The sequence below is a fragment of the Streptopelia decaocto genome, assembly GCF_964273445.1.
Source record: "Streptopelia decaocto genome assembly, chromosome: 4".
NCBI lineage: Eukaryota > Metazoa > Chordata > Aves > Columbiformes > Columbidae > Streptopelia > Streptopelia decaocto.
The window spans coordinates 272,649-297,748 of NC_138658.1; the positions used below are offsets into that span (position 1 = coordinate 272,649).

The following is a 25,100-nucleotide window of genomic DNA, read 5'->3' on the forward strand; positions in this document are numbered from 1 at the left end:
AGTGTCAGGAGGATGGAGCCAGGCTCTTCTGGGTGACAACCACTGACAGGACAAGGGGCAATGGGTTCAAACTGGAACACAAAAGGTTCCACTTAAATATGAGAAGAAACCTGTTCCCGGTGAGGGTGGCAGAGCCTGGCCCAGGCTGCCCAGGGGGTTGTGGAGTCTCCTTCTCTGCAGACATTCCAACCCGCCTGGACACCTTCCTGTGTAACCTCAGCTGGGTGTTCCTGCTCCATGGGGGGATTGCACTGGATGAGCTTTCCAGGGCCCTTCCAACTCCTCACATTCTGGGATTGTGTGATCGTATTCCAGATAAGAAAACATCACAAATAATGTCTGCCAAGCATCCTCACTGGAAGACATCCTATCCTTCCTAGGTGTTCCTTAACGTCAGGCCTAGGGATCTCTTTTAAAGGAATTATCAGTTTTGGTAATATGTATATGTATTTGCTGGACATAGTGGACAACATTTATATTTATACAAGCAAACACTGGGAATGACAGACATCAACTTTTCTTGCCAGTTTCTGTGTTTAGTTGAATGATTTCTCATCTCCTGGAAAAGCAGAGCATGCCAGATGGACAAGCAGACAAGCACAGAACTTCACATTTATGGTTAGACGCACACCCTCGTTACTTTTCTAATTCTTCAAATGGCAGAGTCTGGCAGAATTAGCACAGCAAATGACACCTCTGGGGTCAGGGCTGGTGGATTCTGGAACAATGTTCATCTAGCCCTCTCCTAAGGTAGACCAGCACTACCACCACGAATAGAGTTGGAGGGGCAGCAAGGTTAGGAAGGCAGCTAGACATCGTTTAGATCAGTATTCTTTACAGGAGAATTTTTGACTAGCCTATATTTACAAGTAATAAAAGTCTCCTTTGTCCTTCTTCAATGTTTACACTTGGAGAATGAAGTTCTTGTGAGGAAGGATCAAAATATTGTAAAGATTTTAAGAAACTTGGTTTTACGCTGACATGAAAGGGGCTTTAAACAAAAGTTCCACCCCTCCAGTGAAGGCTGCTCTAATTTCCTCTGGCTATAGCCACGTCTTTGAGCAGCAGGTGGGATGCGACAGGTCTAAGCCCTTTCCAGAAGGGAAGGGGCAGCTGGCTGCTTTGTGACATCCATCTGCCCCTGGCGTGGGGCCTGTCTGTGAAGGAAAAGGGAGGAGCGGTCCCAAAGCTGCTCGGTGCGGGGACACTTCAGGCCGCACGATGGTGAAGCCAATCAAAATTAGTTAAGTGCTTCCCGAATGAGACATTGCAAATTGGCCCTCCACCGGGCTCTTGCTTGAGGAGAAAGGCAAATGCTGTTTGCACAACGCTTGAGATTTTAAAACGAATCAATGGCCTTCCTGTCAAAACCTCTGCCTTAGTCAACAAAATAAACAGTCATCAAACACCAGCAATGACGTTTCTGAGGTGGCACATAAGTTAGCACTGGGAAACGTGTGCAAGGCGCGAAGCGCACCCACCTTGAGCTTGTGCTCCTTCCTGTTGACGATGACGGCCGTGATTTGCTGGTCCATGAAGATGAGGATAGTCACCAGCAGGGCAGGGATGGCTGCTGCCAGGTACACCCACCACGGGTTCCCCCCGAAAGGCGGGATGAACCAGCCCCTCTCGGGACTGGTTGGCTTTGAAGGGCAAAGAAAGGAAAGGCTGCATTAGAGCCACAACACAGGAGAGAGGACACTCTGAATATACTACTACTTCCATTGAATGGCTACAGGGAGAGGTTTGTGACAACTTCATCCTTCCCGTACACAGCAATAAAAGGTTCTTAAAGATTAGGCATTGCTTATGAAGGCCTAGCTTTTGCAAGACGATGGCAGCAAGGTCAGAAGGAGAGGCTCGTGGCTAAGCATGCCTGAGCAGCTTCTCTGAAGTGCTTCCACGGACCTGAAGGAGGAAACGTGTCCCTGGGGTGGCTGAGGACGCAGCGCAGCTCGTGAGCCCTGGATGCCCGAGCCTGCGCCACCCAAAGGAGCGGGGAGAAGCTGGGTCTGTGTTCAACGCATGGAAGCAGATTCTAGGAGACACATCAGCCAACCAAGATGTTGCTAATAAAAAGGGTATAATCTGAATCAAACGGTCCTTTCCAGACAGCTGACTACTTTCCTGTTTCAATGGCAAGTCATTTGATACGAGCCACATGGGTGGAAAAGGGAACCTATTCCAAAGACCACAAAACAAGCTGACAACAACGTACCTTGAATTCACTTGGCACAATTAGTTTTGGTGTGTCCACACCTACCAGGGCATCTATTCCACAGAAAATCAAAATGGACAAGATAATGGCAAAATCACTGATGAGCTTCCGGGCCTGAAACAGAAGTCAATGCCATAAGTCATTAGCATTATAAAACACCATTTCACCCAAGCTTTAATTTCTCTGTGATGCTCCAGCCTTGCGCTTGGTAGCAATACAAGCCAATAATCTATTCTTTTGTAGAAACAAAGGTGCACATTGTAACGGCCGATGCCATTTTCCTAAATGTGCCTTGGTACTTTACTGCGCGGTCTGAAAGCCAAGCAATTAAGCCTAAATGGAGGTATGAAAACAAGTCTCAGGAAGAAGAAAACTGCTTTTGTAAGAAACTCCCCTCTGAGTTCTTCAAGGCAGCCTCACTGAGATTACACCCGACAGCAGCCAACAGCCACTCGTGTGGAGACCAGCAGCAGCGCCTTAGGAGACTGTTCAGGATCAGCATCCAGTATAAACAGATATTGAACATTTAGAAATGAATCTAAAACAGTAGTGACTTTTTTTAGACATGTAAAATATTGTCTACCTCTGTTTGCCTTCTGATCTCTGATTCTTTAGGGTTCACATACTCGTGTTTTTCTATGCAGGGACAGAGATGGTTTCTCTGACAAAAGTCGAGCTTCTTGTGTTATCGCAGGATTCCTAAGGTAAGTGGCTTTACTAAAAAAATGCTGTGTTATCCCCAAACTCCATTCTTTTAATACGACTGATTTTGCAATGTAGATCAAAAAAAAAAAAAAAAAAGGAAGGGAAAGATCTGCTATTACACACCTGACAATGAAAATAGTAATGAACTTCCCTTTAGAAAATTAGAATCACAAAATCCTTTAGGTTCAAAAAGACCCTTCAGATCACTGATCCCAACCATTAACCTAACACTGTCAAGTTCACCACTAACTCACGTCCCTGAGAACCTCATCTCCGACTGTTCAACCCCTCCAGGGATGGTGACTCCAGCACTGCCCTGGGCAGCCTGTTCAATGCCCCACAGCCCTTTGGGGAAGAAACTGTTCCCAGATCCAACCTCAACCTCCCCTGGCGCAACTTGAGGCCGTTTCCTCAGCTCCTGGCGCTTGTTCCTGGGGAGCAGAGCCCGACCCCCCTGGCTCCAAGCTCCTTTCAGGCAGTTCAGAGATCAGAAGGTCTCCCCTCAGCTCCTGTTCTCCAGCTGACCCCCCCGGTCCCTCAGCCGCTCCATCACACTTGTGCTCCAGCCCCTCACCAGCCCCGTTCCCTTCTCTCCACTCGCTCCGGCACTTCAAGGCCTTTCTTGGCGCGAGGGGCCCAGAACTGTCAGTCCCTGAAACTCGGCAGGGCAGGACCCACTGTGCTTGTCTGTAACTCTGTGATCTCTTCGGTGCTGTTGTTCCTTCCAGATTTCTCGGGTTCACGTGGTTACAAGGTAAATTGAGCTGCATTCCAGCCTGGATGGAATTTGTTTCCTTTTTATTAAAAATAATAGAGGTTCAATTGTAACGCAGCAGGACAGTAAACATCCACAGGGAATAAATCCCTGCATGTCAGAATGCCAAAAACCGGAGGGGCAGGTACTGGGGAGAAACACGGCTCTGTTACACACAGAAACCACCAGCTCCCACTCGTGTCACGGCAGCTTGGGCTGGGGAGAAAAACCAGGCAGCTGCACCCACAAGATTCACATAAGGTGGCTGTAAGTCTGAGCAAAACCTTGTTCAGATCAATGCAGCAGTTTCTCAGATCATCTCTATTTCACAGCTGATCCTCAGAGACGAAGGGAATTTCTGCTTTAGGTCCCCACTGTAACAGGCAGGCCAGATGTGCACTGTACCAGAGTTCAACATTTTTGCATTGATTTCTGACTATTTCACATACTACATGGTAACATGAAAGATGTGTCTCTCTTCTCCTTCTACACAGACAGCTCACTTATTCACATTCACTCACTGACAAAGCAAAAGGTTTCTTCTGTCCTCTCCAAATACTTTCTCTGGCTGTAAGCAGGCAGACTTCTGCCCTAATGATTAAGAGTCCCTTTTAGTCCTTTGATTTCTGTCAAACGGTCACGTATTCTGCCCCAGCGTCAGCATGGTATATCACGTGGAAAATGGCCAGGTAGAAGGCCTGAAGGACTCTTGTGATTCTTAAGGCTGATAAACTACATTATTGCAGGTCTCAGCTCAGAACTGTTGCTTTCAGCACTTCTAAAATCAACGTCACATCCCCATGACAGATCGGGGCTCATTTTGGCTCTTTTGCTGCCTTACCTGTGCCCTCCAGAAACACTGAAAGAGTGAAAGCCAAACAATCCCAGGACATAACTCCCTTGGTTAACCAGTACCATGCTTTTATCTCTACAAAGGCAATCTGTTCTCCCTGCAAAGTGTTTGTCCCCATCTGTATGACAGCTTTACCAAAAGGAAGGCTTACCTTAACACTCTGAAAGAGTAAAGAAAAGAGCCTGCTAGGGTGAAAAGACATACTTACAGTGGTTGGAAAATAGCGACTGGTCTTGAATTTCTTCAGGGCCATGGAGCAGGTGTAAGTGCCAAAAAAGAGGATGAACGACATGAGGGTGATGTCAGGGACATAGTCACAGCTGTTGCCCACAGGTCGTCCTCCGTATTTCAAGCACTCCTTCTTTGTCAGAGATGACCAGTCAAAGGTGGTGTTGTACTGCAGAAAAGAGGAGAGCATTTCCATGAAGCGCTGCTCACGTCAATGCTGCTCAGGCTATGACCAAACAGGGACAGAGCACCAGGAAAAACACAGGGAGGCAAAGGGAGGCGTGGAGGAGAGGCTAAAACCCCTCTGCTTGTGCGCAGATGGAACAGGTTTTAACCCGGGGATGGCATTACTTGGGCGCTGAGGACAGTCTGGGCCTCGGAAAGAACACAGACCTCACGACCTCTGCCGTGGTCTGCCTGACACGCTCTGCATTTCCTCCAGTGGACGGGGGCTGTTGGAAACCTCACGTCGAAGCTGGAGTGGCCCGAGACCACCTCTACATCCACTCCCCACTGCTCGACCACTGCCAGCAACACCAAAGCCAAACCTGCTTCTCTCCCAACAAGACCAGCACTGTTTCCACAGCAGAAGATCTCCCCTCCCTGCCCTTTCTGGAAACAAGGCTTGAGCTCGCACATACTGTAAACATTCCATCTTGGTTGTGCTGCTCCACACAACTGGGGTTACCAAAATCCCCTCCATTTGTCAGAAGGATGCCGAGGTTCAGTTTGGCCCCCGCAGCCGTCCGTCCCCAGGATGCTGCAGGAGCCCGGTGGCAGAGCCGCTCTCTGCCAAGCTGGTAACGTGCCCCGAGCTGCAGAAAAGCCCTGCGGCCCCGCTCCCCTGCCTGCGCTCAATGCGACACCCAAATATACAATTATTTCCACTGATTTCAGCAAGAGCTGAGGGTCTCTTCCCCATGATCCTCACAATTAAGAACCTGCTTTTGAATTCCCTTTAATCACTTCTTTTCTGAAATGCGTACTTCACTACTAATGATGCTGATTGCAATGGCCAGATAGGGAGGCTCTGTTCGGATTTAAACTCTCTTTGTGCAACCCAGAGCCGCACAGGACATGGCAGACGATCCTCTGTTCCCTAATGCCTGTGGCGGAGCAGAGCCTGTGCAAGTGTCTCTTCACCTTCCCGCACCTCCATAATCTGGATTCTAGGGAAGAAGGGCTTTGGGGGAGAAGGGCTGAGATTACTGTTCCAAGAAAGAACAGCCTGGAAATGCAACCTGTTGGGTTGTTTTCTTGTCTCCAGGCCTCGGTTCAGTTCTTTGCCTTCCTCTTACACGTGCCTCCCCCACTCCCGAGATGGGCAATCAAATGCTGACCCCGCAGGGCCCACCAGGAGTTGTTCTTGTTAAGGAAACACAAGTGGTAGGGGCACTTTTCTCCTGACGGCTGGCACTGCATCAGAGCCTGGGGCTGCTCATCGCTTCCCTGGGCGTTATTTGCCCTGACAGCCTTTGCCGAGGGACCGCAGCCCGACAACAGAGGTGGGCAGCGAGGAAACGGGGAGCAGCAAAGGGCACATGAGGTGCACAAAACGCAAACCTATCTGACCTCATCGAGCGCTATTTTCCTTTTCCTCATCACCCAAAGCTCACCACCGGAGTGACCTGCGGAAAAGCTGCAGAAGGTCACGGAACCAGGACCTTCCCAAGGAAGGACTGGCCACAGCATGCCTACTGTTACAGTCCTGGACACAAGGATCTAACTGATCCCCCAGGAGAAACGCTTGCATCCTGCCAACACACACAGATCAGGCTGCCGCTACTAGCAAGTAACTCACATTATCAAATGGTGTGCACAGTAGTCCATATCCTCTGAGAAATCCTTGGAGGACCAAGTGAGCATGCCAAAAGGGGCAGCTTCAGATTTTCCCCATGTCAGGGGCAACGGGGGAATTTCAGAGTGAAGATCTTCTTCATGTGATCGATTATTGATCTATTGGCACGGCTCAGCAGAAACACGGGACACTCAGAGCCCTTGCAAAGGGCACTTACCATGTCTGTCGAGGGATGGAACAGCTCATCGGCTGACGGCACCGGTGTCCTGTTAAATAATGAACTATTAACTGCAAGAGAGGACAGAAGAAGAAATAGCGTGAGCACAGTGCAAGAGGAAGGAAAACAAATTGCAACTATTATTTGTTACTCCATCTTTCTAAAAAAAAAAAAAACAAACCCATAAATCCGTTTGCAATCTCTTTGCTCAACTAAAGTGAGTCTGAAGTATTGTTTCACACTTAGTCTACAGCATCAATCATAAAACACTTGCTAAAAAGCACCCGCCCCAGGACAACCCCAAGAGCTTATCCACCACCGCTAACAACACCGCAGCGGCAACAGACACCCCTGCGCTGCAGGAAAGCCACTGCAAAGAAAGCACTTGCTACTGCATTACGCTTTGTTTCCTAGAACCAGGAAACCACCTCTGCTCATCTGCCATTTGCCTTTTTATTCCATTTCCCTATGCACGGGAGAAGGCGTGCAGAGTTTCAGGAGGAAATACGAGCATAAAGAATAACTGATGTCCTAACGGTCTCTTGGTATCTGCTCACAAAACCTTCCGCAGCAAGACTTGGTAGTCTTCAGCCTTGTTGCAAAGACAGTCCCTATGCTGCTGGGATTTCGGCTTTCCTGGGGTTGAGCTCAGAACTCCTCACTTGTCTGACGCTGTGCCGTCCTCCTGCGCGCGTTCAGCCAGAGCTGAAGGACAAAGAGCAACCCCAGCTCCCGGGACAAAATCCATCCGCTCCCCGAGCCCCCGGCCACTCGCACCATGTTGAGCGGGAAGCAAATATCATACACGGCTTTTAACACCGCAGGATGTGGAGAGGGAGGCCGCTGACGCTTTGCGGGCAAAATGTTACAGACTGGCTCTGACCGCGTGGCCACAACCGTGTCCACAGAGCGACGCACCACCTTTAAAAACGAGCCCACCGAGAGCAGCTGCAGAGCCCTCCCGTGAAGCGCTCAGCTCAGGCTGTCCTGGCTGCTGTTTGCTACTTTCTTCTGATTTACTGTCGGATGGTAAGAGAAAAAATTTCCTCTGCAGCCGTGATGAGCAGCTGATGTGGAAACCTGTTTACTTAAGGAGCAAGAATTAAATCTGTGCTGCCTTTTGCTGATGGATGCTGTCTGGGCTTACGCAGACACGCAGCTATGCAGACACATGCATGCGTCAGTGTATTTCAGACCTGTGAAAGGCCAAACCGTCAGCGTCGAGACCAACACGCCAGCAGCAAATAGGCCACTTGTTCCTCTGGAAAATTCCTTGCTATTGTGCATGAAATCCACCGTGGAAGGAGACGCCACCAAGCAAGTGATGAGAACAGGCAGAGGACGCAGCTTGTGCCACTTGCTCTGCGAACTCCGTAACCCTGGCACCACCTTTGCACACACGAGTCCCAAATTATTTTCTGAGCTTGTCCTGGACTGAGTTTCAATAGGGAGTCACTGTCAGCTGTCCATTCCCAGACAGTTTGCTCTTACAAAGCTTCTCGCCCAACTTGGGCAGCTCCCGAGGCTTCATGCCCGAGGTGCCGCGGACTCGCGGCTGGTGTGGCTGGCGCCCTGTCCCCAAGGGCCACCCGGACAGATTGCTGTCAGCACCTGCAGCGCTGCCTGGTCACTCCTCCTACTCCAGGTTTGTTCAATGCTATTTGAAAAACCAAGGAAGAAAGATTTGGAGATGATAATGGTAAGGTCATCTTTACCCTCCAAAACAAACATCCGGGTAAGAGGCAAATCAGGTGAAAAGAGAACCATGGCATTGAGGGTTTGTGAACTTTATCAAACCACACCTGCTAATCCTCCCCCACGTGCTAACAAAGGTAAAGACCGGCTTGTACTTCCAGGCATAAATCTCTTACGAAAAACCGTGTGGGCCTCTGCCAGACGCTCGGTTTCCCTGCGCATTCCAGCCGTGCCGCTGAGTTCGCCCTGTGTGGTAAGGTCGCGCCTCCGGGCGTTTACATGGGAAGTGGAGACTTTAATTTTGGCATTGCCTCGTTGAAGAGAGACATCAGAGACCAAACCCCATTGTACCAACTCCTCAGAGTTTCCTCAAGAGAAAACACCCTGCTGTTCAAACGAAGACAGACCTGGACCAACATCCCAGTGCTTGCAGAGATCCTACATTTAATAACGAACATACGCACACGGTTCCTATGGATCCAGTTCCCGACACCTCCTGCACAGAGATGGCCAGCAGCAACCAGAAGCTTTTCCTGTTTGACAGGTATGTTGAGATAACCTCAAGTTTACTTTGAGCACAAACCAAGTTTCTTACTCAGTGCCCATTGTTTGAAGGGTCCTAGGAGTGGCCACAGCTTCCCCACTGGTACGAGCCAGCATTCTTCTGTTTGTATTTGGGTTTTGTAACCTCTTGTTCCCGGTTGCGTTGCCAGATCTACAGACACTCTGGCTACGCTTGCGGCGCAGCCCACGCTCCAGCGATAGGCTGAGCTGCTGGAATTGTTGGTGCTTTTCCGCTCACACACACAGCCAGGAGGGGCAAAACCTCCCACGTTTGGCAACACCCTGAACAAACCTGGTTCCAGCGCCTGACAAAATGGCACCATCGGATACCAGGAGTGACCTAAGGACCACCGCAGTGACCTCGCCACCACTTCTGCCCCTTCACCGACTCCTCAGAGGAACGCTGTTCGGAACGAACGGCCACGGGGGTGCAAGGAGACAAGGGACAGACACAGCTTCTCTACTCGCCACAACGCTCACATGAGGAGTCCCAGAACGTCTGGCTAGAAAGACATTCCAGTTGGCACTTTGGGTGAAATTCACCCCCCAGCTTCAAAATGAGGCTAAGAAAGGATATCTGCAGAAAACTGATACAGAAGGATTAATCTACCCATGTATTATCTGGGGCCCAGCACAATAGAGCAAGGAAGCAAATACCATCTCCTACCTGCAAACCAGAGAGCTAATAAAACATTCTCTTACCTGGATCTGATGGTTCACAGGCACAAGAGTAACGCGTGATATAGTCCACCTTGAACTCGGAGTTGATCGGGTAATGATCTGCCAGCTTGATCATCTTCTTAAAAGCGTCGTAAATGAAGATGAAGCTAATAAGGGAGGAAAAACCTTCTTCGGTGAAGCGGGTGAAGTACTTGACCAGGAAGCTGGCGTCGGTAGCCACGAGAATGAGACACTGGAAGGCTGACCAAAGGCCGATCCAGAGCCGAAACTCCAGGTAGTCGAAGTCATTGTCTCTGCAACCAGAGAGGGGCAGCAGGAAGGGAAAAGACTGGGGGTTAGGTAAATCCAGACAGGATCATGACTTCACAGCACACAGTGGTGAAAACACAGCTTCTGGGACCTAACTTAGACTCAATGAGAGCGTTCCCAAGTGCCGAGCTCTGTTTTCAGGCAGCCGACTCCATTGATGTACACGGTGCAGTTTAATAGTCGAGGTGGCAGAAAAGATCAGTCTTGCTTACGCCTCCACTAATAAACATTACCAATTAACTCAAGCTCTTTCTAGGCTTCCCAGTAAAAATCCTCCTTGGCAAACATGCCCAGAGCTGTAAAGGATCAAACATCCAGCTGTCCTCAACACAGACAGCTTGCCAGCAGCTCAAGATGTAACCACAGTTTACAAAACTCCTTCAGCAAAGCCATTTCCTGCCAAGGCACACACTGAGGAGCCTGCACTTCCATGTCTCCATACCGCACTATCTGCAGAAACCAAATACCAGAAATCCCGCGAAATGGCAGGGCTCGAGGTGACTTCCTAGTGCATGGGGTGAAACGGCAGAGCAGAGGAGAAAAGAGTGCCCGAACGAGGGAAGCAGAGCCCCGTGGTCCTCTCCCACCCAGAGTCCGACCTACAAGAGGGGCGAGGAGCAAGAAAGAAACAAAGTGATGGTTTAGAAAAAGATGAAAAAAATAATAAAGAAAACCCCAGCAAATGAAAGACCGAAGTGAGAGCTCTTGGAAACATGTGGAGTCGGTGCCCTGAGGGAAGGAGCTGCCGTTCATCTGACTGACAAGGGGGACACGGCTGGCAGAAGCCCGGATGCCATCCTGACTGCACACCACTGGACGAGTTCAGAACGTTTTAAAATATGTATTTCTTTTTCACCCCTCCAACTCCCGCAGGACTTGTGAAGCTCACAGAGCAAACAAGACAGCACAGGCCATTTCACATACAGAACTGAACGGGCTAAGCAGTTTGAACGTGATCCATTTTCTTTGCGGGGTCTCTGGAAGGGAACCTCGCCTGGCAGCCCGGTCTCGCTGGAGGAAGGGGGGCTGGGGTCCTGCTGTCCCAGAGCCCAGGGCCGCGCTCGCACCGCCCCCGCTCGGAAACCCAGCCTTGGCTCACCAGGGGCGCTGGGCAGACCCGGGTCTTTAAATGAATCTGTAGATGGGAAGTCTTTCTAATTTTGCTCTCAGTAGGGAACAGGGGGTTGTGAATATGAACAACCACAAACGCATTACTGAACAATCACGGTATTTGATTCCAATTTCCTTGTGAGAAAGACTCCCTCGAAAAGCCCTGCCATTCTGCTCCAGCAGGCCGCTAGGACAACAGCTTTCATCCCCACCACCTCCTCCTCGGGTTAACAAACCCAACCTCCTCCCTCTCGAAACCGCAGAAAGTGTTTTTCTGCCTTGCTGTTTCCCTCCCGGGCGCTGTACCTGGGCTCTGCCCTGCCTGCCACATGCAAGCAGCTACAGCACGTTTATTCCTGACCGTATTCATTGATCCCGATTGAAGAAAGAAAAGCACGGTGTCCCCATCCCGCCCTGCTGCGGTGCTCTCACCAGCCCGAAGCGTCCGCTACCCTCCCTGGCCTAGTCTCATTTTCTAGCCACTTTTTTAGCCTCCATCCTTGCGGTCAGGGGAAGAGCTGCTGCAATATTACAAAGTGAGTTAAGTAACCAAACAAAATCCTCTCACGGCAGAAGAGTCCAGTGCAGCGCTGTGTATGTGTGGTCACATAAGAACACCCTGTCTGCCCAGGAGAAGCTCTGTGCCCCAAGGGACCTCTGCAACATGCAGGCAAAGACATGATTATGTGCTCTCAATTATTTCTGAGTACCTACCCACAGAGACTATATATAGTGAGGAAGGAGATACAATTAAACAACCAAACGTACACCATGTCTCCTGCCTCATTGCAACCCACAGCCACGTTCAGCTTAATAATTCAATAGACCTTTCCTAAAAATAACCACAAACGGGCAAAGAGCTGCTCCTCATCACAGCCAACTGCTTCTGAAAGAACACAGTCAGTCCAAAGGCTCCTGGTTTTGTGCACTGAAATACAGGACGTTCACAGCCTACAAAGCTGTGGACACTCCCTGGCGGGGGAAGGGAGGACCGCATGTGATTTGGGGTGGTCTCTGTATAACCTCAGTGATCTCCTTCCAAAACACCATCCAATGTATTAGTAGTCCTGCATGAAGAATCATCAATTAATATAAACGTAACATCATCAACGAATATGCTGATCCCTTAGCGACGCTCATTATATTTTGTCAGCGTTGCAGTTACGGGCATGACTGAGAACACCTAATAAAATGGGCTCCCTTTAGCTCCGGGTCTCAGCTGCCATCACTGCATCCACGTCAGCGTGGTGGGGAGGGAGCGAAGCTTCTGCACACCAGTGAAGAAAACCAAACCAAACCAAGAGCATTTCAGGCAGCAAAGCTCCACTGAAGAATGCAGGGGACAAACAGAAATTGACAGCTGTTTCTATCACAGGTACTTCTATAACTAACAACTATTTCAAAAGCACACTGATTAAAGGACAAATTCTTGGTAACCTTGAGACCTGCAGGATTTTGTCAGTGTAACCACCAAGATCTGGATTCTTCCTTTGCTTCTCTGGGCAATACACAGCAGCTGGGGACAGACCTGGCTAAGAGTTTCCAAGAGGCCGCAATGGAACAGGCACCCACCCCAGGCAGCGCTGCGGGACACGCGTGTCTGTGGAAATCCCAGAGGTGATCGCACTGCAGTCTTGACAAGGAACACACAGACACTTCATTTCACGTGCTAAATCCCCTCTTCCCAGCTAGCCACCTCATTCCCTAGCCGGGATGTGATTAGTGCCAGACATTCTTTCCCTTCCTCCCTCTTCCACTTACCTGCTGAAATTAAAGAGAAGCCGTTCAAAGACAAGGACAGGTCCTGTGCTGCTCAAAATTGTGAGTGGCTGGCCAGCGAAAAGGCAAAATATCGCTCCGGTGACTGCCGTGCCCAGAAAGCTCTCCAACACGCCCTGCGGTGGACACAGGAGAGACGTTGGTTCCTTCCAATAACCCTTCTATGTGCACTTTTGCAAGAAAATGAGTAGTTACATCAGCAGCCACCAGCTGTATGCTGGTATGTCCACGGCTAAGTGCAGAACGTCTCCTGCCCTCTCCCGCAGCGGCACACCGAGGTGTGCTCATCCCACCCGCTCACAGCTGCTCGGGATAAGCAGCAACCCTCCCAGTTACTTCTGCAGCCCAGAGTTTAGTACCACCACGCTGTGTTTTACGTTAGACAAGGTGAAGAGAGTGTTTTCAAAGAGCACTTGAAGGAGTTGAGAGCTCCCTGAGGATCTCCCACACCTTGGGCACTATAATTACCCTCAGCTTGTGTGGCAAAACAGCTTCACTGGAGAATGACAAAAGATCGTGCTTGATGGACTCCTGGATTTCCATGTAAACTACAGCTGGACAGTATCTACTGTTAAAGTGCCAAACACAGATGCAATATAAATGGCATATTTTCTTGCCAATAAAACAAAAACGGCATAATTAGTTTCGCCATACCTCATTTGCTCTTACATAAGCTAATCTGTTTACACTTGACTGAGTTTTAAAGGAACGAGAGCATCATTTTCTCGTGCGCCAGATGTGCGGTGGCCAGCGTCACCCTCCCCAGGAGCCAGGGCCGCCCCGAGCAGCGGTGACGGGCTCCGGTGCGGCTGTGCGGCCTCATCCACGCTGCACGGGCTGCGCAACCAGCAGCTAATGGCGAGTAAACGGGCAGAATCTCCTTCCCACCCGTGACAAACTGCAGGGCTGGGGCTGCACTTTTCCCGACTTATCGGGGGTAACACGAAGAAACCAAACTTAAGTTTTGTGTCTTTCTTGGAAAGACGCAAGTTACTGTTTACGCTGAGGAAAGTACGTTCATACCGTCATATGTCAAACCACGTGACAGTAGAGCAGAGTATATATCTTTTTAATCTACTAAATTACTAGGAAAATTTTCTTTAAAGTAATCATAAACCATTTTTCTGGCCACAAACTTGTTCTCAAAATCCTGGTGGCCAAGCACTGCTATTGCTGGGTGATGAAAGCATCAGTACGGCAGCTGCGCAGAGAAGCAAGAGGTAAGGAAGGTTCATAAGCTGCCTGTTCCTGACACATGTTCAGCCGCTCGTCAATCTAAACAAGCTGCTGTGGAGCTGACAAAAACCATTGTTACTTGGCAGGCGGTGACATCCCTGGCGCCCTGTGGTGACGCCCGTCGCTAACAGCCGCGCCTCGCGGGGAGCAGCGCCCGCGGACCCGCGCAGCGGTTGTGGGGGCGCGATGGCAGCGCCAAACCTGTGCCTGGCTGCCCTCGGGTCCCTGAGGACGGGACAGTCGCTGCCGGGCACAGCTGACCCCCTGCGCTCCTCCCGCGTTGCTCGCCCCGGGCCCTCGCAGCCAGCGCATCTGGAACCTCTTTCCCTGCATTCTTCCATGGGTCTGCAGCTACGAATAGTGTCTTTTCTCGGAAACTCACAGCTCGGAGGTGAGCTTTATGGAGCGGCGGCCGCGCCAGGCCGCGCAGGGCAGGCAGCACGGCACGGTGGGCTTGAGCTCCTGACCCGGTGGCAGTCACACAACTGTTTACAGGAAACAAGCAGTAGAAACTCTGATGTGGTAACCCCCAATTTTATTTTTTCCTGTGAGGACCAAGTTCCTCTCCTCCCCTTGCTCTTCCGAGCACAGAGACTCAGGGCAGCCTGTGCTCTTGGAGGTCTTACAGGACCCCGTGCTCCCCAACTCCATCCAGGGCAGGAACGCACAAGGCTCTGGGCAACACTTGACATGAACCTGGAAGAACAGCCTGAACTGGGCGCCTCGGAACGCACCAATCCTTCTCCAGTGATATGGAGGCACCTGAGCATGAAGAACTCACCCTTTCCCTCTTCTCTTGAAAACTACCAGTCAAAACCTCTCCAGGCTCCTGCACCAGCCAAGGGAACTGAGGCCTTTTCAAACACGGGCAGTGAGTAAAGGATTGCTGAAGGGACGCGGCAAAAGAAAAGCCAGTTGTGCCCAAACTCCCTAAGCCTCTGATCCACTGCTGAATTGTTCAGAAAAAAACTGTTGGTGCTTCAATTTTAAATTGGTATGTAAATAAAACCCCAGAAATTCAAGTGGTTGTTGTGTGTGAGAAGCAAGTAAATGCTGAAGCGCACAGATTAGAAAATAACAGACAGCAGTGTCCTGTGCTGGGCCATGTTACGAACTGACTGGAGGCACTGGGTTTTTCTAGCGACTCGATTTTCCTGCATTTGCTCCACTTTTGTGAAGTGACATTTCATGTAAAATGGCTACAAGGAGCGAGCAGCCGGGGAGCGCATCCACAGACCCCCCCGTGCTGCCAGCCCTCATCTCCGGCTGCACCCCCAAATCCATCCGCACTGAGAACAAACCGCTGAGAAGCGAGGGATAAAGATTTTGGCAGGACTCAGGTCTCAGGTATAATTATAGAGGAGTTTCATGAGGTCCAAAGGCAGGAACCTCCTCCCCGTGCGGGGCAGGGGCTGTGGGTCCAGCAGCCAAAACTAAAGACAGCAAAGGCACGTGTCTGGCTCTAACGGCACAACCAAGCGCAAGCCACAGGACCGTCACTGCCTAATGCAGCAGGAGTTCCAGCGCTGGTCACAGGAGCGACACATTTCCAAGCTCTCGAAATGCAAGGTGCTTCTTAAAAAAAACTAAGATGGAGAGGAAATGTTTGTGACTACTGCAGAGCTGGTTTCGGAAGAGGTAAATCAGATCTGCACAGGGGAGAGGGAAGTTCGGCACTCCACCAAGCCACTGACTTACTCTAGCCTGTAATTTATGATAGGGACGCGGAGAGCTCTAGCTATGTGCCCGCCTTTTCTGTGTTTGCTTTCATTAAACCTGCGTAAATGAATAAAGAAGTCATTGTCACTATGAGCTTAATTATTGTTCTGCCATTCAACGTGGCTGCACTGAATCTGTCTGAATACAACCTCCTACGTTTTCTTCCTATTCAGAACAACAAAGGAAATCTAGAGCACACTGCTAGAGCATAATTCTGCTCCAGTCAAACACGAATAACCTACAGCAGCGTTAGTAGAGAATCCCTTCTTCACAGGCTTCATCTAAAACTGAGTCATGTCTTGAAGCCCCTACTTCTGCCTTTACCGCTGATCCAGCCTGTCTCCGGATTTGCAACGTGCTTCCCAGGATCTGACCTTCCACTGGTCGGAAAAACCACCTTTCTAAAGAACTTACGTTTTTCTCCCGTGTCACGTCTCCAAATTCACTTGCTTTCCTGCGAATCTTAGGATCTTCTTTCCATCAGAGAGGGAGAAGTGCAGGGATCTTAAGACTTATGCAGAGGATACAGCGTTATGCTGTGATGCCACAGAAAATCTGAAGCAGACTTAGTAAATTTAATTGGACTGAAATGGTCCAAGAACACGAACAGCAAGAGCAGACCAAAGGAACCTCTCCATACTGAAGGAGCAAGGACCTTCCCTGCTGCCTGGCACCTTTCAAACACCATTCCAGGTAACTGCTCACAGTTTTGCAAAGGAAACAAGCCAGCTTCCAGTGGAAACACAGGAGACCTACACTAGCTGTACCCAGAATTCAAGCTTTGTCTGTGGCCAAACACCCGTCTATGTGACTGTCGACAGCGAAAGGCCAATGACTTATTTTGTTGCTTCTGAAAGCAATTGCTAACCTGCATGTTTTCTGTAGCATCACCAAGCAAACCTCCAAAGGTGATGGCGTTGGTCACTGTGGCCAAGTAGATGAAAAGAATGGCTGAAAGGGCTTGAATATTTAAAGCATCGTAGAAGTCACTGGCGAAGAACGGTGCTTTCCTCTTTATATCTTTGATTAAGCCACCACAGAATCTGAAAAGACAAGCAAGAGAAGACCTGTGCAGAATGCTTTACAGTGAAAGTCACCATGATAAGTAATCAGAAACATTTCCAGAAATGAAGCATTATCTGAAAAGAGTGAGATCATCACATTACATAATAGTCTTACTGCAGCTGCGATGGTCCAGGGATATCGCTGAGAAATGCTGTAAAGAAAGATAATATCAGATAATATCTTGAACATGTGATACACCTGGGAAGAGACACAAGTTCTTCTTCTGCTGACACAGATCACCAAAGTTTGCAGTTCAGGAAACTGGTCTTTTTTTTCTCCCAACTATATTGGTTGATGTAATAAAATACACTACCTCTCATCTAAATCCCTGCCTAAATTTCTCCACATGGCAGACGCAATGGTTGAGTGAGCCAAAGAATCTGCTAAATGGAAAAATGCTTCAAACTGTTACCCAGAAAAAGAACCTGAAGTCAAAACACAATTAAGTGAAATCATCCTGGAGAACAAGAGAGCTCCACTTGCAGACATACTCTTTTTGCACGGTCACAGACAAGACACAGTTCAACTCTTATCAGCGCCGTGCGGCTCCGACACTGCCAGCACAACCCCCTTTCTCTTGCGGCTCCGTTTCCCGCGCGCGGTTGGCGGCGGCCGAGGCTGCCGGACGCTCCGCTCTGCGGGGCGCTGGGCACACGCGGTCCCGGCCCCGCGCCCGGGCGTGGGACCCGCCTCGTCACACCCGCGTGTCAGTGTCAGCGCACGGTCGGACTTCTCTCCTGGGATTTAGATATTCTACTAGACCCAAAAAAAGCTACAGAGTGGGAGGGAAGGCACAATACCCCCACAAAAACCTGTTTTATGGCCACGTGAACTGCATTCCCACGCTGGTGGACTTCTGCATGGCACCCAAATAGTGCAACACAGCAGAGTGAGGCCTGGGGCCTTGGCACCTTCTCTATTTCTATCCCATAAAACTCCTCATCTGTGCAATTCAACTACAACAGGAATGTCTGGAAAACAGGACGTCTCTGCTTTGGCTAAAGCACTTCCAGTGATCGGAATGGAAAACGTAGCTTTGCCTGCTACATTCACATCCCTTCCGATCTAACTTGACAGGTACACTGACTTTCAACAGCCAACACCTCCACCTTGGCCTTGAGGCGTTTTTGAGCGCCTCGTTTAAGATGCTTTGTAATTTGCCGAGGCTGGACATTCAGAACCCTTCTGACAGTCCCAGGCTGGGCACTAAGGCCCACAGGACACGCTCTGGGGGGACAGCTCAGCCTATACAAACAGTGTGTTGAGATGGAAAGTGGACGGGCCAAAACGGTTCTGGAAGGAAGCGCTGCCCCTTGGCTGGATCGCAGCAGGTACAGGACACTGACCTGCCCGTCCGCTGCAGTTCTTCGCAGTCCCCGTGGCCCCCTCCGCCGTGTCCTCCATCATGAGGCGTATCGCCATTCATCTGTAGATTCTCTCCACCAGAGTACATGTTTTTCCTAGGCAAGAAAGCAAGCCGAGGGTCAGTGCATTGCCTGATGGCTCCACACAACACAGCCCACGTACAGCTCCTCCAGAAAAGTGTTACACAGCCTCCCCTAAAGCCATGCTGTTGAAAGGAGACTAGAAGGTTGACCTGCCAGCAGCCAGATTGCCACGCTGCATGTTAAAAAGACCAAGCAGAACCCCAAAAAGAGTCTGGATAACCATATATATGTTATCATGTGCCTACAACACCATGTTAAAGGGCACAGAAGTGCAAGAGCAACCTCCCTCCAGCTATAAAAACAGACGCAAAAATATTTCTAGTACTTTCCAAATGGAGACAGACAGATGCAGGTCAGTCTGCAGCTGCTCAATAACGTGACGCACCCACAGCAGCAGCTCTTCTCGTCACCCCTCCAGAACCGAAGCACACCGCCCTTCCTCACGGAGCTACACCTGCCGTGCACCGCTGGTACCTTTTGTCCGATGATGGGAGAGACTTGGGGGGCTCTATCCGAATGGCGGGATCCCATTCCCCGGGGGGGAGCACAATGACTTCATCCAGAAACTCATCGATGCCAGCGATCAGGTCCTGCCGGTCCTTGGCTTTATAGGCGATGTCATGGAACACCTGTGAGCAAGAGAAACTCCCTGGAGAAAAGGTTCGTGTTTCCTGTAGCCCAGACTCCAGAGGCAGCTCCCGAGTTTTATTCCACCAAAACAACTTGTTTGTTATCAAACAAGTAACAGGACACCTGGCACAAGGGTGTGTGGAGCTCAGGAAAGCCCTTTCCCTTGGTTGGTGGTTTAATGATACTGTTTTCCTGCAGGCATTTCTAATTTTTTGCAAAACATGGACTTCTAATCTTTATTAAAAATATTACCAAAGCAATTATCCATTTCATTCAACCAAAACAAGTTTTCCTATAAATAGGGAGTTTCAATTATACTTTGAGAAAACACTTTTACAAAGCCACAAAAAAGTGTCAGTCCTCTTTTCCTACCTACTTCAGTCTATCAAAATACAGGTTAGCTTTCAACCCTGTGACACAGGAACAACGACAACATTTACTCAAAAAGCTCAAACTAGTTCTACTGAAAGACCTACTCTCAGTGAGGAAGGGCAAATGAGAGAACAGAGGAAAAAGAGCACTAACGCTGAATTTCAGGGAAATCTCCTGGAGTGCTTGGTGTGAGGGCAGATCAGCACGCGAGACTCAGAAACAACAGGCAGCGGTGGGAAGGGCGCTGGGCTGCGGAAAACGCAGCAGGGCTCCAAGCAGCGGGGTGACGGAACCCAGAGGAGCCGAGGCCAGGCGAGGGGTCACTGAGGGAACGGTACAGGAACAGGAAAACTTGAGGAGAAAGCAAGAAACAGCACAACATAACTCAGCCCCAGATGCACAGAGCCCAAGGGCACTGGGAGAAAGAGGCTGTAAATGAATACGGAAAGTAAAGTTACCATCTCATTGAGGTGTGTGATTAGCGACTAATTGCTAGCTACTAATAGATAACATATAAACACAGCCTGAATTAGGATGTCTGGGATACAGCGCGACGCACAGAGCTACGCCTGGGTTCAGCCATTTCTGCGGTAACTGCCTGGAGCGTGGCTGCGCGTTACTGCCACCGCGGAGCGTGACACGAGACACACACCGCGACAGGATTAGTGCAACGTCATTCTGAGAGAGGGACTGCTAGCAGGGAAATCACACATATAATATACACATGATATAGACACACGATGGACAAAAACTTTCTATAGTCGTGCATGAAGGCAGATTAAATAATTACAGAAACAGATGGAACTAAGAGATGACGTGGATATTTCATCTGCATGTGCATCCCACCCACGTGGTTGTTCCAGTCCACCACACTGGAGGAAAGGCCATCGACACCAGCTGATGAACTGGAACCTGGGAGAACCCATTTCACACCGGAGACGTCAAGACACCCACCTCGTCTGACATCAGAGTGGCGATGGCTCGGCCGATCTCATGGTAGGACTTGGCTTTGCCCTTAGGTCCCAGCAGGATGAAGAGAAATCTGACAAAACAAACAGATTGTTCCCATTCAGGATAGCAAAACGGACTGCTAATTCCTTATAGAAGACCTGGACAGAAATTCAGCTTTGAAAAAGAAACGTTTTGTCCCTTAGAGATGCAGAGGTTGCCAGGGGCTGCTCAGTCTCACCGCTGTGGAAGGTGAGATCTCCCACTGCTGTGAGCAACCGTGGAGGCTGGCGGAGAGCACCCCGGACGGCATCTGTCTGAACCCCGAGGAGCACACGCATGGCGAAACTCCTCCATTGCAATCCACTGCACACCCCGGGAAGCAGCACCTGAAACACCAGCAGTCGCACGAGCAGCAGTTATACCCTATGCTGGTTTTCAGAAGCATCACCTCCCCTCGAACCCTGATAGCCAGACCTGGCATCCAGAGCAGACACTGAACGCAAGACTTGTACAAATTTCACATCCAATGCATTTACTCCTGAATAACAAGGTATGCACCACTCCAGCTAACCTGGGAATACAGGTGACACCTGCTGCCCATCATGCTTATTCCAATAAGCAAGACACTACTCAGAGTTTTTGTGCCAAAAGGCCAAAGGCTACTGCAGCCGTACACACGAGCCGCTGTCATCCAGCATCCATCATGCACAACCAGGCTCCAGGACCAGGTGAAAGAAGGACGTTCTTCTCATGCCCAGACCTGGAAGAGCGGAGCTGTGGAGAATCCATGCCCTGCGCACCACAGAAAGCCCGTCCACCTCCATGGTGTTGTCTTTAATCCAATGTTCCTGGCTCCTTGTGGCTGTTCAATCCGTGTATAAAACATGTGTGTCACATCCCAGGGCAGTGACACCCTCTGACCTGAGTACCCTCTGCTCAAAGGAGGGATGAGATAAGAGTGAAGAGACAAGATGCTATGAAATATCCACGTTGCTCACCATATTCCACATCACTCCCCAAGCTATCAGACAGCACTCTATGTGTTTATTAACGATCTGCTGGGACTGACATCTCTGTTACACTTCAGCACGCAGAGCGGTAACCCACAAGAGAAGGGAAACCACTAATCTGAAACAGGGCTTTAGCGATGAATAATTAAGCCCAACTTGTATGCCCTGAACTTCTGCTCTGACTGACAATCCATACCAGAGACCTGTAATCCCGTCTGATGGCTTCATAGTCGCAGCTTAATTGTTAAGTCTGAAACTTGGTTCTGCAGTTGTAAACCTATTGCTCTGGAAGGCACCACCAGAGGTGGGGACTAAATCTGCAGGGCAGTAGGAGTTAATTTCTTACACGATCTCTTTGGTCAGCAACTATATGCAAGTCACTGATAATCAGTTTCAAAAATACCATTATATGAAACCTTTAGAGACAGGAAATCACTGTTCTTTGTCTTTTGTGCCCTTGCTTTTGTCAGTCTCAACGTGCGATGTATCAGGACTTGCCCACACAGTCCTTCCTACCAGCCACAGTTCACATGACAATATGTTCTAATGAGATTCCTCAAAGGAAAAGGCTCTATGTGGAACAAAGGATGCTTTTGCCAATAAAGTTGTCTGGCAGTTGTGCCAGAGGAGTGGGAAGCTGGTGAAAGGCCTCTGGGTTTTCAAACCTCTTAACTGGCACTCATTAGAAGAAGTATCTAAGCCTTATCTTTGACACTCCCAGCGGCTAAACCAAGTTTCATATGCAAGCCCAGGGTATCTGTGCTGCAGTGGTAAACCCTGTTACCTCTTGCAGAAATACTCTTACTTTCAAGCTGATTTAATGCTGTAAGAGGGGTACCAAGCTGACAGCTACTCACTCGCGCAGGACCTGCAGCGCACCTGCCGAAACACAAGTTTCCAGTCAATCCTCTGTCACATCTGTCCCAGAAAAAAGGCTGTGGAAACGCACCTGTCCCGTGCTCATCTCTGCCTGGCCAGCCGGCCCTGTTGGTTCTGCTGGCAGCCCCGCACAGCGACACACCGCCGGCCCTGTTGGTTCTGCTGGCAGCCCCGCACAGCGCCGCACCGCCGGCCCTGTTGGTTCTGCTGGCAGTCCCGCACAGCGACACACCGCCGGCCCTGTTGGTTCTGCTGGCAGTCCCGCACAGCGCCGCACCGCCGGCCCTGTTGGTTCTGCTGGCAGTCCCGCACAGCGCCGCCAGCCCTGTTGGTTCTGCTGGCAGTCCCGCACAGCGACACACCGCCGGCCCTGTTGGTTCTGCTGGCAGTCCCGCACAGCGACACACCGCCGGCCCTGTTGGTTCTGCTGGCAGCCCCGCACAGCGACACACCGCCGGCCCTGTTGGTTCTGCTGGCAGTCCCGCACAGCGACACACCGCCGGCCCTGTTGGTTCTGCTGGCAGTCCCGCACAGCCCCGCCGGCCCTGTTGGTTCTGCTGGCAGCCCCACACAGCGCCGCACCGCCGGCCCTGTTGGTTCTGCTGGCAGTCCCGCACAGCCCTGCCGGCCCTGTTGGTTCTGCTGGCAGTCCCGCACAGCCCCGCCGGCCCTGTTGGTTCTGCTGGCAGCCCCACACAGCGCCGCACCGCCGGCCCTGTTGGTTCTGCTGGCAGTCCCGCACAGCGCCGCACCGCCGGCCCTGGTGGTTCTGCTGGCAGTCCCGCACAGCGCCGCACCGCCGGCCCTGGTGGTTCTGCTGGCAGTCCCGCACAGCGCCGCACCGCCGGCCCTGGTGGTTCTGCTGGCAGTCCCGCACAGCGACACACCGCCGGCCCTGTTGGTTCTGCTGGCAGCCCCGCACAGCGCCGCCGGCCCTGTTGGTTCTGCTGGCAGTCCCGCACAGCCCCGCCGGCCCTGTTGGTTCTGCTGGCAGTCCCGCACAGCGCCGCGGGGGCCCCAGCGCAGCCCACACCGGCCAGACGCGCCGTTCCACGCGTGCGCCCTGCGCTGCACTTCAACGAGTGACCCTGGGGTGCAGGTCTGTCACTCACACACCAACTCACCCTTGCAATCACCAGCCAAAGACGTCACAGGGTAGGAGACCAACTTCTCCATCTCACCTAATTTAGTCAAGACTGGAAATTATTCGGGTAATTTCCAGCAAACCCCGTATCAGCGTGTGTTTCAAACAGAAACACTAATAGCTGCTCAAAACAACTTTAAAGCTTCCCAAATGACGCTTTTTTCCAAGTACAGCCGGACTTTTCCGTCAGTAATTGAACATAAGCACTCAATAACCTTTGGTAAGTCATCTCATCTAAAACTGCTTGCGTTACTTCCAGTGTAAATTATGTTTGCTTCATCTTGCAGTCACAAATTCTGATTGTCTCTCACAGCTACACTGAGGAACCCTTGATAATTCCGTTCCTTCCAACATCCTCCCGTATCGACCCAGTCACCCTTAGACATCTGCCAGTTAGGTTAAGACATTTAGGCTTTTCTCCTCTTTTCAGTCACTTGAGGACCATTTCTGTGACCCTCCCCTGATGAATCAGAGTCTTCCTCAGGGAAACGGTCCAAGAGCAGGCAGTTCTGTCAGTGCAAATGCGTAGATGGAATAACCTTTTGCTACTCAGGAACTTCACGTGAGCCTGCTTTCCTGAGAAAACAAAGCCGGGATCACCCGGTCCGGGACAGGACTTCAGGTACGGACAATGGGCAGTCTCAGGAAACGCGGCGGGGTGACGCAGAGCTGGGATTGCTGCCGCGGCGGCCGCAGAGAACACCGCTCCAGGGAACCCGGGATTCGGGGCTACCTGCGCCAGCCCCCCCGCAGCGGCACCGGACAGCCCGAGCTGGCTCTGCCCGCGCCGGGGAGCAGCTGCCCGGGGCAGGTTCAGCACAGACACCCGCTGCCATTCCTCAACCTCTGCCACGTTAACTACGCACCTTCGCAGAAGCTGCTGACGAAACGTGGAACAGAGCAGGGTTTAGAGCTGTGACGCCTCACCAGAAGTACTTCTGCTCTTACAGGCATTCTATTACACGTTACTTTAGCTTCCTAAATCAAAATATCATGAGATACTAAGTCAAATGTCTCATATAGTGTATTCTATCCAAACAAGTATAAATATTTACTATTTAAAAAAATCTAGAGCCCTATTAAAAAAAAATGCACGAAGTTAGTAGGACAGGACCCATAAATATATATTAATTGCCATTACTAACTGCAACACTTTCTAATCAAGTTCTTCATGAGGCTTGTGTTTTACGTAAGGGTCACACCGAGGCGACTAAGCCATACGGGCCTAGGTCATGCCCTTTGCTCTCCTCCTTCCTCCTGGAACCTTCCCTGTGTTTCACCAATCACTATGAAACAACACTCAAGAGAAACTGTGCCGTGGCCAACTCTTTAGAAAACTCTAGGATGCAAATTATCCAAATATATGGATTTAAAAAAGGTCCATGACTGCAGAAGTTGCTGTCTGGCATTCTCCCGGCTTTCCAGGGGAACGAGGCATTTTCACAACCATCTGAAACATTCACATCAGCTGGCTCGTTCCAACGGACGAGCACCCGACTGCTCCTGCATCTACTAAAACGTTCTTAGAAACAAGTAGGTTTGTGACACTTTCTAAATCCTGTGTCCTGCCTGGCCCAGCTCAGAATTGCCTTCAGCATGCAGAACGAGACCGTTTAAAGTAACAAATATTATAAACATACAAAAATTCAGTGCATTTCAGCAGTTTGGACTAGATGATGTTTGCATGCATTTAACTTTGTTTAGTTACCAACACTTCCAGGTAAGAAAGCCTGCG

At 50.4% G+C, this 25,100-nt stretch overlaps 1 protein-coding gene across 8 annotated transcripts in view; it reads right to left on the reverse strand.

The window, feature by feature from the left end:
* Positions 1-25,100, reverse strand: part of SLC4A4 (solute carrier family 4 member 4) — a 182,786-nt gene that overhangs the window by 40,002 nt on the left and 117,684 nt on the right. For all 8 annotated transcript variants that reach the window (XR_014184009.1, XR_014184010.1, XR_014184011.1 and 5 more), the window contains 10 exons: positions 20,336-20,423; positions 18,854-19,008; positions 18,278-18,391; positions 16,735-16,909; positions 12,894-13,027; positions 9,735-10,006; positions 6,774-6,844; positions 4,739-4,927; positions 2,219-2,332; positions 1,482-1,643 (listed from right to left, as the gene is read on the reverse strand). Coding sequence is in view for 5 of the 8 variants with exons in the window: in XM_082052103.1 (XP_081908229.1) it covers positions 1,482-1,643; positions 2,219-2,332; positions 4,739-4,927; positions 6,774-6,844; positions 9,735-10,006; positions 12,894-13,027; positions 16,735-16,909; positions 18,278-18,391; positions 18,854-19,008; positions 20,336-20,423 (1,474 nt within the window). In the remaining 3 variants the exon portion in view is untranslated. The remainder of the gene's footprint in view (positions 1-1,481; positions 1,644-2,218; positions 2,333-4,738; positions 4,928-6,773; positions 6,845-9,734; positions 10,007-12,893; positions 13,028-16,734; positions 16,910-18,277; positions 18,392-18,853; positions 19,009-20,335; positions 20,424-25,100) is intronic.